This window comes from Vigna angularis, chromosome 1 (assembly GCF_016808095.1).
Source record: "Vigna angularis cultivar LongXiaoDou No.4 chromosome 1, ASM1680809v1, whole genome shotgun sequence".
NCBI classification, from domain to species: domain Eukaryota; kingdom Viridiplantae; phylum Streptophyta; class Magnoliopsida; order Fabales; family Fabaceae; genus Vigna; species Vigna angularis.
The window spans coordinates 52,956,782-52,971,706 of record NC_068970.1 but is presented as its reverse complement, the minus strand read 5'-3'; the positions used below and the strand labels follow the sequence as shown (position 1 = coordinate 52,971,706).

General features: G+C 34.1%; 1 protein-coding gene across 3 annotated transcripts; it reads left to right on the top strand.

Annotated features, from left to right (window-relative positions):
- The first annotated feature begins 378 nt into the window (after positions 1 to 378).
- Positions 379 to 5,717, top strand: LOC108319575 (protein RTF1 homolog). Of its 3 annotated transcripts, none has more exons than XM_052874588.1 (3): positions 379 to 622; positions 3,168 to 5,199; positions 5,378 to 5,717. In XM_052874588.1, the coding sequence occupies exon 2, from the start codon at positions 3,198 to 3,200 to the stop codon at positions 5,169 to 5,171; it is 1,974 nt and encodes a 657-aa protein (XP_052730548.1). In that variant the 5' UTR covers positions 379 to 622; positions 3,168 to 3,197; the 3' UTR covers positions 5,172 to 5,199; positions 5,378 to 5,717. The 3 variants fall into 3 exon arrangements, with proteins under 3 accessions (XP_052730548.1, XP_017406244.1, XP_017406239.1); XM_017550755.2 differs by having other exon boundaries at positions 5,300 to 5,717; XM_017550750.2 differs by having other exon boundaries at positions 3,168 to 5,717.
- The last annotated feature ends 9,208 nt before the right edge of the window (positions 5,718 to 14,925 follow it).

The window sequence follows — 14,925 nt, the reverse complement described above, 5'->3', positions numbered from 1 at the left end:
CACCTTTTTATAATACATTAGAGACCAAAAAAATTATTTAACTCTTAAAATAAAGATAAAAATACCATCAGTCAACTCTAATTACAATATAAATTAAATTGGGTCATTCAAAATATTACTTCAACTTATTATCTCCATTATATAATCTGTAATATTTTTCTTTAAAACTATATTTTTTGATTATATAATTCAAAACTATGTTCTTAATTACACAATTTACAAAGTTTGAATATATTATGAAAGGACATGATGGTCATGTTTTATATGATGTCATAAAGAAGAAAGGATGGAAATAAAAGAAAGATATGCTGTTTTGATGTAATTTAATATTATTATTTTGTTACAAAACTTATCTAACATGAGTCACAAGAGCTTACTTGCTCAGGTCAAAATATAGTACCCATTTGAAAAAAGATCAGAATTTTGGTTGAGATTGTGAAAAAAACGCAAGACTGATTGTGAAACTGAAACCCTAGACAACACAGGCAGGCCCCTTCCCTGAGCTTGTGCCGCCTCTGTTCATCATCGTTGAAGCTTCGGTGGTCGATACCATCGAAGGAGGTGTCGCTTCCTCCACAGTGCCTGGCTTCCCCTCCTTTATTCCCTCCTGCGTCTTCACTAGGTATGTCAATGTCTTTTTCAAACTGCACTTCACTGTTCAAATTTTATTTTTTCTTGTACAGATCAAGTTAGAAGGATTCGTTCTTGGTATGATCAGTGTTTTTGTGCAAAGTACAGTTTTTTTTTATTTGTGCCTATTACAAAGTGGGATTGTTTTCTCTTATATATCAAGCGGTCTATCCCATTCTCTTTTCCTCCATGCAATTAATATTTTCACATTCTGAATCTGTGATCACATGAATGAACATTCCAACTATACTGAATATTTTAATTACAATAGTAAATAATTTTTTTCCTGTATTTCTTGGACTGTTTCTTCAGCAGTAAGCTTTCAGATCTATCAATTCTTTTTATACTAAGATCTTGTTATTCTTGAATGTTTTTTAATGAACTTTATTTTGCTTACTTTGGTTATGGATTTTAGTTATGGTTTCTGTTGGTATAAGGTTGTTTGCATTATTCTATCAATAACACTTTGTCATAATTTGTTTACTGCATTATTGGCGTGAACATGAGATCTTGCATACCTAGATTGTCCGACTTCTCTTTAAGAGAAGACTTGTAATAATGTGAAAATGACCTACCACTTCCCTATATGAATCATGTGTCAATCCATATCCAAATTCAACTTCCTTATATAGAATATCCATTTGGATGCATTAAAGCGTAGGAATGCTTGCTGCACACTAGACCATTGGTTAAAGTTTATTTGAAACTACAAGATTTGGAGAGAGGTGCATTGTGTCAATCCATATCCAAATTTAACTTCCTTATATAGAATATCCATTGGGATGCATTAGAGCTTCTTGTACAGAGGAATGCTTGCTGCACACCCATTGGATAGAGTTTATTTGAAACTACAAGATTTGGAGAGAGACTCGTTGTAAGAGAGGTTTGAACCACCAACATTTGTGGATTTAAATAAATTTCAACCAATAATTGAGTATGCTCTAAAGATTGTGTTGCATAGTTTTCCATTATTTATCATTCAATAATAAATCTTAGTTGGATTGGTTCTGTTTGGGTAGAAGATCCAAAGTAGAAAGAGTCTGAACTGGTTAAAATTAATTAGTTGGAATAAAAAAATGTTATTGAGCCAATCAGAATTGACCCGAGTCCACTTCTATGTGTGTGTTTCATGGTAGTTGAATTCAGATACAATAGATGTAACGGTGATATTATATTTTGAATCTTGAAATTGTAACATAAACATTAAAAAAATGGAACATACACTTACAGATAAGGCATTGACATGCAAAGATACACATTTAAAGCAAGAGTTTGGTAGAAAAATAATTTAGCAGTAGTACGTGTAAAACAAGGGAAGGGAGTAACCCTGCAGGAGTAGAAGGGAACATAACCGACATTTATTGTTTATATAGTAGACATGAGAAAAAGACGGATAAGTGGGTGAATGCCGTAGGTGGAGATAAGAGATTATGGCTGAGAGGCTATATGTTCGAAAAAGGAAAAATAATGATTGGACATGGCTAGAAAGAAAAGAACAACCATCTTGTCTCTCTTCCCCGATTAAATACGAACAAAAAATAAAGCAGATTAGGTTTTTTTTTTCAAACTAGGTTGCGTGACCCTAGCCGTTTTGGAGAGTGACCCATGACAATTCCACCCATGTGCATTGAATCGAATCAGAATCACGATTCACGCGATTCTGAAAGAGACTAGGAAAAGACAAATAAGTGGATGAGGGCCGTAGGTGGAGAAAAGAGATTACGCGGAGAGGCTAGAAGATAGAAAAAGGAAAAATAATGATTGAACATGACTGGAAAGAAAAGAACAACCATCTTGTCTCTCTTCCTTATCAAATTAGAACAAAAATAATTAGGGTTTTTCAAATTGGGTTGCATGACCCTAGCCGTTTTGAAGTGTGAACAAAAATAATTCCACCCACGTGCATTGAATCAAACCAGAATTGTGATTCATGCAATTCTGAAAGAGATTCAAACAGTACAAGATTGATTCGGGAGAAAAAATGAGTGTTGCAGCAATTCATATTGTGGTCGGCGGCACAATTTCACCCACGTGCATTGAATCAAACCAGAATTATTATTCATGCAATTCTGAAAGAGATTCAAACAGTACAAGATTGATTCGGGAGAAAAAAAATAGTGTTGCAGCAATTCATATCATGGGTGGGGGTAGAGAATTGTATTGTATTGTCTAATACAGTCAATCTTTATCCAAAATCTACTACCCTGTGTACAATATCCGAAAAGTATTGGTGTGTCTTACATAATCCCCTAAATAACCCTATGTAGCAAATACTAAAGTTACTGCACATGTACCAAGCACTGGTTTCTCTTTAGAAGAAGTCTTGTAGTAATAATGAGAAGAGGTCAAACTGCAGAAATGTAGTAATAATGCACGATTCAAACCTGTGTAAAGAAGTTTTTGTGATAATGTAAAAGAGATCATAACCACCTCCTTATATGGCTTAGATACATTTATGCACCAAATTAATTGTTTTCATTTAATGTATGGTATTCTCATCTGCAACTGCCTTTGTGGATTCTTTTTTATGCATGCAGGGTAATATTTAAGTTGAAGCTGGGTCAATTATGGCCGATTTGGAGAATTTGCTTTTGGAGGCTGCAGGGAGAACTGGCACATCTGGGAGAAATCGCCATTCTCTTCCGCCTTCAAGGAGACGACATGATGGCGCTTATTCAGATGGTGGGAGTGATTCTAGGGATGATGATTCAGATGATGAACTCAATTATGCAAGCAGAAAGCCATCTGGATCACAAGTTCCTCTAAAGAAAAGGTTAGATCCATCAGAAAGAGATGATGATTTAGGCAGTCAGGAAGATGCAGATGACGATGATGGTCGTAGTGATCATGATGGCGACAGCAGTGATGAATCAAATATTGGTGATGATCTCTACAAGGATGAGGATGACAGGCGGAAGCTTTCTGAGATGACTGAACTTCAAAGAGAGATGATTTTGTCAGATAGAGCTACAAAAAAGGATGATAAAAACTTATTGGGGAAAATAGCATCTAAGCGTGAGAAAGGAAAGGTATCGGTGCCCAGAAAGCAGTCTCCACCTATGTCGTCATCACGTATGCGTGCATCAGCCAGATCTGCTGACAGGTCAGCGAAGAATGATGCACTAAATGAACTGCGTGCTAAGCGATTGAAGCAACAAGATCCAGAAGCTCATCGCAAACTGAGAGAGGCATCAAGAAATGCAGGGCCCCGGCATTTTTCTCCTCCAAAGCGCAAACCATTCACATCAACTAGTCTCAGTAGTTCAAGTCATAGTGAGAGTGAAAGTAGGTCCCACAGCGATGATGAAGGGTCAACTGGGGATGGAGGAATTGGTGACAGTGATGATGATAGGGCATTAGCTGGTTCTGAGGGTCCTTCATTTCAGGATATAAAGGAAATAACTATTCGCAGATCAAAACTTGCCAAATGGTTTATGGAGCCTTTCTTTGAGGATTTAATAGTTGGTTGCTTCGTAAGAGTAGGAATTGGTAGATCAAAAACTTCACCTATCTACCGACTCTGCATGGTGAAAAATGTTGATGCATCAGAACCTGATAGACAGTATAAATTGGAAAATAAAACTACATACAAGTATTTGAATGTTGTTTGGGGAAATGAAAGTTCTGCAGCTAGGTGGCAAATGGCTATGGTTAGTGACTCTGTACCACTTGAAGAGGAGTTCAAACAGTGGGTTAAGGAAGTAGATCGTAGTGGTGGCCGGATGCCCACTAAGCAAGATGTGTTAGAAAAAAAACAAGCTATTCAAAAGGCCATCACATTTGTCTACTCAGCGGCTACTGTGAAGCAGATGTTACAAGAAAAAAAGTCTGCCTCAACAAGGCCACTAAATGTTGCTGCTGAGAAGGATAGGCTGAGGAGGGAATTGGAAATAGCACAAAGTAAGCATGATGAGGCAGAAGTGGAGAGGATCAGAGCAAGACTGCAAGAATTAGAGGCATCTAGACAAGCAAAGCAGAAGGATGCCAAGGCATTGAAGCTAGCTGAGATGAATAGGAAAAATAGGTTTGAGAACTTCAAGAATGCCTCTGAATTGAAGCCTGTGAATACTGGTTTGAAAGCTGGGGAGGCAGGTTATGATCCATTTTCAAGGAGATGGACTAGATCAAGGAATTATTATGCTGCAAAACCTGGTGAAAAGGCTGCAGCTGGAAATAATAGTGTCAATGGTGTAGTGGTTGGACCTGGCAGCAATTCAGCAGGAGTGCCAGTTACAGCGGAGGCTGGCATGGTGGCTACTGCTGCCGCCTTGGAAGCTGCTGCTGATGCTGGGAAGTTAGTAGATACAAGTGCTCCTGTGGATCAAGGGACAGAGTCAAATATGCTGCACAATTTTGAGCTGCCAATTTCGTTGGCATTACTTCAAAAATATGGTGGGGCCCAAGGAGCTCAGGCAGGATTTATGGCAAGAAAACAAAGGATAGAATCAACAGTTGGATTTAGAGTATTGGAAAATGATGGCAGGAGGCATTCCCTGACGCTGTCAGTCAGTGATTACAAAAGAAGAAGAGGGCTTCTTTGAAATTTTTTGCTGCTCTTGCAGAGTTGAGGTAAGTTCAAGCTTATATGGACTGAAGATGGTTTGTGTTGACTGTGTGATGTATGTATCTTGAATAAGTGCTCATGTTTCCTTATGTTTGTATTTCTTAGTGTTCAAATATTAAACTGCCGATATTTGATTAATGGTGGTGAAGAATGGGTGTGATTTAACAATGATATTTAAGCCAGGTCGTTGGAAGTTAAAGAGAGAGAGAATGATTAACGCCCAGAAAATCTGATATCATGGTGAAGTGTTAATACATATCTGTCCTTTTGAGCTGAGACCATTATTGTCTAGAAGAACTTTGTTTTGTTGTGTGTACCGAGCCTTATGACTCATTTTTCTGTGCTCTCGTGTTTTCTGGTAAGGGAAGCTTCTCTTAAGATTGTTGTAGTTCTGTCGGCAACATTAGAAATACCTTATTGTATTGATGATTGACATATACAAAGTACAATTTATATTGTAAGTTACATTAGCCACCTTTGGGGTTTTGTTAAGTTATACAAATACCAAAACTTCTGTTTTTTATATGGTGGAGGAGGCCGTCATGATATGGTTCTTTCGGAAGATATGTGAACCTAGTTATTTGTGTTATTTGTCTGCGACGGCGAACGAGAGAGAAATGTTTTGTATGACATGGAGTTTCCATTTAAGTAGTTCTTTTGTGGAAAATTGGAAGTGGCAAATAAAGGTTGAAGGAGGCAAGATTTGGAAGAGTTAAAGCTATTCTTAAATTGATAGGTAAAGTTTTTTTTCTCTTTTTCTTTTTTCAAAATGCAATTGATGATAAAAGGAAAAAAAACTTGAAATTATATGTTTTTTTTGTTAAATTTTTTTATAAATATTATTTTTATTAGTTAATTAAATAGTTTGTTGAACCGTGTAGCTAGCGAAAGCGAATGACTGTAGGTTTATACTCTTAGAAAAATTCTATTTAGATTTTTAATGTTTTTTTTAATTATTAATTTAAAGTGATAATTTTTTCTCGACTGGTGTTTGTCGTCTTTCCATCTTGTGTCATTTTCTTAATCTTTTAATTAATTGTTTGCCAAAAATTGTCTAGAAAACAAAAAAGTACCCTCTAATGTGTAATCAGGTTTTTGATCATTTGATCATCGAAGTTTATATTGCATGTTTCCGTAATTTTGCATTTTTATAATAGATATGGTATTTCTATCCAGTCTCCGAAAGTTTCTTATAACATAAATTGAATTGTTGGGTGCGTTATTTCATGGGTGGATTCAAATTTAATTAAATACGACAATTGGCTTTTCGTGACTGAATGGTTGCAAACGGTGGCAATGAGATTTTCGGTGCAATCAATTCAGCGTGTTAGAACGTGAATCTGCAAAGCAAGAGCTGTCTCGAGTGAATTGCAGACAGCAAGATTCATCCAAAAGGTGATGCAATTTGATTTAACTGAAATCAACTAATTGAAGCAAAATTAATTTGCTGATTGATTGAATCGAGCGTGATTGCAGTTTTGAATTGAAAAGTGGCAAGCAACGCCAATTATTAAGTAGAATTCGTAGAATCATTTTATGAAATAGAGTCAAGCAACTATTTGGTCTGCAGATTCATCAAGTGCCTATTCAGATTAAAGAGGTTGGCATTGCAATTGCAGTTTTGAATTATGTGATTGCAGGCTGAGCTAGTGTTTTGATTGAAATTGATTTCGGTGCAAATCATTGAAGAATTCAATTCGATGCATTTGGTGATTCATTGAGTTACGTGTTGAGAATCTGAGAAAATCTCTCATTCTACAATTTAGTTTTCTTTGATAATTTGAATTCCAAGAAGTGGATAATTTAAATTCCTTTGGATCTGAATCTTGAGGTTCAGATAGCAATCAGGCTGCCGTTTTCTTGTCTTATTCATGAGTTAATGATGATACAGGCAGCAGAATCATATTTTCTGAGAGATCGTGCTTAAAGTTGCAAGTCTTTTTACCACCAAATTGGGGATAGATTTATCTCAAAATTAGGTAAATGGATAAATTTAAAAATATTACCTAAATTTGGTAAATAGTACATGGTGTGAATGATTTCAATAGAAAAAGTCATGCTCAATGTACATTAATTTTATCTATTGTTAAAAACATACAAAAGTCGCGTTCTTAAAAAAAAGATTTTAAATTTTATATTTTTCAAATGTGAAGTTACTCCCACAAGAATGATTTTGGTGACGATGGAGGTTTTCAGTTTTCAAACGTGAAGTTGTACACCACAAGAATGATTTTGGTGATGAAGGAAGTAAACTGAAAACTGAAAAAGTACACCATCACCTCAAATTGTCAAAATGGTAACATCACTACAATTAGTCAATCAACACCAAACATTGGTTCACAACAAATTAGTGCTATTACTGTGGTGTGTCAAGTTCTTGCAATTTTGTGATAGAGAATAATTTATTTTTTGTTCATTCTTTTTGGTTGGTAAAATTTCAAAGAGGAACCATAACAAATATATTAATTTTCTACAATTGTAACATCATTCAAGTTGTAAAGATGTGCCATAGCAATGGTGTAAGGGTTTTGAAGCGAAATTACCAACCATACGTGGATTTATTGAATGCTAGGGTGATTCTTTACATTTTGTTGTGTGGGTTCTTCATTATGGGTAGGTAACGATTTATGTTTTTATTTCTTTGGTAAGACGACTTGTTAGGAGGTTTTGACACTTTTTTATCTACATATTTACAAAAATTTCATCTTGACATTTTATTGTCAAAGTCATTTTTATTAAATTTTACATGAATGACTTATTCTATCTTGGAAGTTCTAGAATTGTACACTCTAAATGCTTTCAGAGTAATCATTGATGATATCCTTATCACTTTTTGAATCAAACTTTCCTAAACTATCTTTAATGTTCAAAATAAAGCATTAACATCCAAAAGGATGAAAGTATAAAATGTTTGGCTTTCTATACTTCCATAATTCAGTTTTGACTAGGATTTACCTTAAATAAATCTTGTTTTGAATATAATAGACTATTTTGACTTCTTCAGGCCATAAGTATTTGGGGGTGTTAAAATCATTGAACATAGTTTTGACCATTTCTTGTAAAGATCTAATTTTCCTTTTAGTAGTTTGGTTTCATCTTTCAACGACATCAAATCATTCTTCAAGGATTCATTTTCTTTTGAAAACTTTTTATTTTTCTTTCTAATATTTTGGAAAGCCTTTGAAAGTTTTGAAGAATTAGACAAGAGTTCATTATAAGCTTGGATTACAAAGTGTAACTCATTGAAATCTACCTCCTCATCAAAGTCATCTGATGAGTATTCAACACTATCTAGCCTTGAGAGCAATGCTCTTGTCTTTTCTCAGCATCCCATCCTACTAAAGCTCAAGCTTGTGGACCTTCAAGATCCCAACTAGCTCTTCTAAGCTCAACCCATCAAGGTTCTTTGAAGTTTTTAGAGAAGTAAGGCTACAAAGAATTTTGTCAATGCTATCAAAGTTATCATATATCTTACCTAGGGATCTTAGCTCGTTTAAGATAGTTTAAAATATGTTGAACACGACTTGTATATTCTCATTTTCCAGCATTGAGAACAACTCGTATTATCTGGTTAACAGACCTAACTTGTTCCTCCATACTTCACTCGGTCCTTCATATGTGATTACTAAGGTGTCTCATATTTCTTTGGTGCCTTTGAAGGCGTGGACTTTCCAGTACTCCTCTTCAAATAAAACATACATATAGAATTACGTGCTTTAAAGTTAAGAAGATACCTCTATTTTTGGTCATTTGACCATTTTCCTCTATCTAGTAACTCACCCTTCTCGTTTAAAGGTGTGTAGTTTTCATTTTCAACTACATCCCACATGTTATTATGAAAAGATTCAAATAATGCAATCATTCTTTGTTTTCAATAATCGAACTTCTCTCCTAAAGTTAGCTCTTATACCAACTAAAACACAAGAAAATAATAGAAAAGGGGGTGGGGGGAGGGTAGGGGGTGGGGGAATGGGGTGGTTGATTAGTTTTTTAAACCTTATCGCAAGTAGTGTTTGATATTACTTTGCAGGGGTTATACAGTGTGTCTACATCATGTGTCTACAAGGCTTCATAGATTTAGGGCTTTCGATTTCAACATTGTTTGTAGTTGTGTCTACATCATGACCTATGTTACTATGATGCAAGTGTTCTTGTTCTATGTCGGTGTTGTTGTTGACGTATAGTGAAGGTGAAATTTGTAGGCCATGCTTGTTTACAAATGATCCAAGGTTGTCAACTAATAATTGTGTCAGGTGTATTGACTCACAAGCAATCTCATCAATATCTCCAAAAGTTTGGCATAAGTTGTTTTATGTTGTTATAATATACGTGTGCTTTTTGCGGACATTTTTACACCATCTTGTGAGTATGTACTTAGCAAGAAGCTTTGTTACTCGCTCTTGTGCCAAGACATACACAATGTCTACATATAATGCCCCTAAACTCAAAAAGCAAAACAACTGCAATTGACATTCATTATGTCTCGCTGAGATGTATCCATGAATACCCTCTCTTGCCTTATTCATTATGAATGGATTCCTCCATGACCTTGTACAATGATGAATTTTCTTCTACAACAACACCATCAACGAAACAATTAATTTTACCTCTAAATTCTGACTATATTTATGCAAACTTAGCATGTGTGTAATGCTTTTGGAATTATCGCTCTATGAGTGATTGTGACCCGCACGCAAGAGTTGTGTTTAACGACGTGAAGTCAACTTGAGTCTTCTTTTCTGTCTTGTGTTGTAGTGCATTGTCATATTGTTTAACAAATTCTTGAATATTAGTTTGTGAGTTAATATATTGATCAAAGAATGCATTCATGCTATCGCTTCTTTGAGTTGTTGACATGCTAGTCCAAAAAGTGTTTCTCAAGTAACAAGGAATCCACCTGCATCGTTCTTCGTAAAGTGAAGAAAGTCATTCATTCGTGTGCAGTGAAAATGTTGTTATCATCCTTTCCCATCCATGAACAAAACTATCAACTATCAACATTCAATATGTGGTTGTCGTCATCAACATCAATGTCGTAAAAAAAAATCCTAATTTAATTCTCTCATGGAAGAGAAATGGTTTAAGAGTGCCTTAACATCACCATCTTTTGATAATGCTCTTCTTTGTTTGGTCACATAATTTCTAACATCTTGTTCGACAAACTCCATGTTCTTGTAACCTCCTGTAGCACAAACCAAGGACCGAAAACTCTTGTTAATCCTAACTCCTGCTTCGACATTCAAGTCTAGTGTTCTTTTGACATTGAGATTCACCCTTTTATTGCCTCGGTACAATCTCGACTTTGTTGGACTAAGATCATGAGTATGTACATCATCAAATGCTAAAATGTACCACTTCTCATCTCTTTTTGATACAATCATTCGAGCTGCACAATCATTAAGCTGTGTTGGACGTGCAATCATTTGGTTCTGAATGGGGAACACATATTTTCTAACCCTAGATCACACCATCAAGAAGTAACATAATTCGTTCTTGTTGTTCTTCCTTGAAGTCCTTGTTCGGATTTCAAAACCCTTTGATATTGCATATTGTCTATAAAATGACTTGACTTCATTAACAATTTAAAAAACCATTCAAATTGTTGGAGGGATTGAGTTAGGTTGAACATGGTTTTCAATTAATTCTTCTTCTGCTTTGTCATGTTGTTCATCAAATTCAATATCATCAAAAGTTGTATTTATATGTTCCATCTATTTGCTTTTCCTACATTAGTTCAATACAAGAATTATTACTACTTATTGGACTAATTAATATCATCATTCATATTCAACTTAATAAATTTTGTAGATGTATATAACCACATTAAGAAATAACCACATACGAATGAGCAAATAACCACATACGAATGAACAAATAACCATGTACTGCACCATTAAATGTGTTGAAACGCACACTACGGAATGAATTCTCTCACACTTACACTACAAACCATTATGCATCTCATTGAATTAAAAATGGGTAAAAATTGAATAATACACTGAAAAGATGACAAATACAAGGAAGATGACAAATATAAATTCCAACAATAAATAACGTTAACAACCTTCTGGGCAACACAACAATCTATTTTTTGCACAATAAAATTGTAATAACTCATATATTTAATAAAACTGCAGCTGTTGTTGACAGTGATGCACTTCAATAAATGACTTTGAACACTCCATTCACTGAGTTTGTCTTCTACCAATTTTAGGGTTTATGTTTTGGTAATAAGTTGATTGTGTTTGAAACAATGTAAACCCTACCTTTCATTCCAATCCAAAGATGAAAAAGTGTCTTGGTCATTAAATTTTGGCAGCGACATTAAATGGAGTAGTCATTCCATGACTTCTATCATAAACAATCACAATTAATGCTTAATAGGGACATCTTCATAATTGCATATTTCCCTTATTAAAAGTTCTCATGTTGTGGGCAGAGTAAACATTTCTTTGGAAGGGAGGCACTTGTATCCGTGGTTTTAAGGTATGCCCAATGTTTATGTTACATTTCCTTCACACACAACTAATTTTTTGCTTAGCTAAGACATCGATTTAGTTTGTTTATGTTCACTTCCTCTTCATTTTTTCTTTTTGTCATGAACAATAGAGAGCTTGGCACTTGTATTCGCGGTTTTAAGGTACGTCCAATGTTTAGGTTACATTTCCTTCACACACAACCAATTTTTTGTTTAGCTAAGACATCGATTTAGTTTGTTTATGCTCACTTCCTCTTCATTTTTTCTTTTTCTCAAGAACAATAGAGAGCTTGGCACTTGTATTCGTAGTTTTAAGGTATGCCCAAAGTTTAGGTTACATTTCCTTCACACACAACCAATACTTTACTTAGCTAAGACATTGATTTAGTTTGTTTAAGTTCACTTCCTCTTCATTTTTTATTTTTTTCAAGAACAACAAAGAGCAATGGAAGCTTGGGAACAACTTGATATTGATGAAAGTGATCTTGATAGTTTTATTCGCCGTTGCAATTCGAATAACAATGTTATTCTGGGCCCTACTGGTGTCATTGAGGCAACTATGGTAAACCAACAGCTAAATGAAAACATCCCCACACAAGAATTTTTGAGTGACATAGCAAAAACGAGTTTTGATTGTGACTTCACATCCAATGCTTGGGTATGAGCTGAAAAATTCATTGACATCCATGGTAAGTACACTAATTGGGAATTCATCTTCATAGACATCCAAAATTTGTGATTTAAGGAACATTATGGAAATAATAATTTGATTTGCAAGATTGTTGGTTAAACATGAGGTTGAACATATGTCAACCCTTGATTCGTTGAAAGGAACTTATAAGGTGTCCTTTTTTTTTAAAGCTTGTGAACATAATGGACTGAGTGACATGAAAATAACAATTCGAGTTGGTTGATGTATATTGTTAATGGGTTTAGTGAAATGTTAAGTTACTTTGACTACCATCTTTAACTTTTTTTGTGGAAAATGTATCTCTTTACAAGATTTAACAGGGACTGTAAAAGCAAACGTTCACCACAAGACCATTGATCATCCTAAAATAGGTCCACACTTAAAACTTGGAAGTGTGATAATCTTAAAAGATGTAAGTATATTATTTATGATAAATACTTAGTTATTTACCTTATATTCCCACATCAATATATGGAGTAAAGCAATAATGTCTGAACAAGTTGCAATTTTTTCACCAATATGTGGAACATAGTATCTTAACATAACTCTTAACAATATTGTCAAGGTAAAGTTTACAACTGTTTTGTATTATGGTGTTTTTGAATTTCAGACCTTTTTTTAGCACTTTCAATGACAGTCTTGGCATGTGTAGGTGTTTGCAAGTGATATTGTTTGTCCAACTGATGACCTAGTACGTCTATCAATACCAATTGTTACCAATCAGCCTCCAACATGTTTCGTTCATGACATCCTTAGCAAATTGATTCCACCTGTTCACACTGACAAACTTGAAGGCAGTGGTGGATCAAACAAGAACATTAATTGAGGACTTTCATAATTTGCTGATTTGAATTTCAGATTTATCGTTATTGTCAGTTTCAAATATTGTGTGTCTTTACATGGATGTGTTTTGTAGTAAAATTTGTTAAGTACTAAAGTCAACTTCATGGATGTGTTGTTGCATTAAGTGGTAATGTAATGTATGTTATGTTCTAAGTTTTATATCATGTTATTCTCATATAAAAAAAATTGACAAATTGGTGTAGTAACTAGTTATACCTTCAACATTATGTGATTAAATATTAAAGTGGTTATGTACAACTAACGAAATGATTAATAAAAAAATAAATGGTCATCCAATCTTGTAGTTGAATAACTCTTAAACCATAGCACAACCAAGTAGAATGATTAAAGCAAATAATTATGAGCACTCTGCAAAAATCAAAGACAGATGGCACAAGTGACTCAAAAACTAATTTCACAAGTATTGGTCCAATAACTGGTTATGTCTTAAGTGTTATGTGGTTATTTGTTAAGGTAGTTATGTACAAATAAAAAAAAATCTTAAGTTAATATGAATGATCATATTACTTTGGTGCAGTAAGTGCTTATTCAATCAAGGGTATGTTGTGTAGTATGAAATTCGTTATATAGAACAAATGTAGTAGTTCTTCATAATAGATTTCATCACATTTATTGGTGCAGTAACTGGTTATATACTCAATCCTATGTGATTATTTCTTACGCTGGTTATGTACATTTACAAAAATGCTTAAGTTGAATATGAAGGATCATATTAAATAGTCTACTAAGTGGTTATCTAATCAATGGTTTGTGGTCTGCTATCAAACTCGTAGTGTAAAAAAAATCTAGTTTTTAAGGATATATTTCATCATATTTATTGGTGCAGTAACTGGTTATGTACTCAGTCTTATGTGGTTATTTCTGAAGCTCGTTATGTATAACTTCAATAATGCTTAAGCACAATATGAAGGTTACTTAGTCTAGTAAGTGATTATATGATAAAGAATTTGTGGTCTGGAAAAGTATTCCTTATGTAAAACAAATCTCGTAGTTGTTCAGGATACATTTCATCACATTTATTAATGTAGTAAGTGATTATGTATCATTCCTATGTGGTTATTTCTGAGCACGATTTTGTACAACAATAAAAGTGGTTAACTTCAATACCAATAATGACATTACTTTGGTGCAGTAGTGGTTATATAGTCAGTCTTATGTGGTTATTTACTGCCTTGGTTATTTACAACAAATGTTGTGGTTCTTAACGATAGATTTCATCACATTTATTGGTGCAGTAACTAGTTATGTACTCAGTCCTATGTGGTTTTTTGTGAAAGGGATACTGTACAACAATAAAAATGGTTAACTTCAATATGAATGATCATAGTACTTTGGTGTAGTAAGTGGTTATGAGGTTATTTATTAACCTAGTTATGTACAAATTAAAAATTGTTTTAGTTCAATATCAAGGATCATATTACTTTGGTGTAGTAAGTGGTTATATAATGAAGGGTATGTGATCTAATATGAAAGTCGTTATGTACAACAAATGTAGTCGTTCTTTAGGCTACATTTCATCAAATTTATTGCTGTAGTAACTGGTTATGTACCCATTATTATGTGGTTATTTCTGAAACTGGTTTTGTACAACTAAAAACTGCTTAAGTTCAATATGTGGTTTTGTACGCATACAACTATAGCAAGTTCATTGATTAAAATTGTTCACTATACTCAAAATAAGAATCTATTAAAAAATTT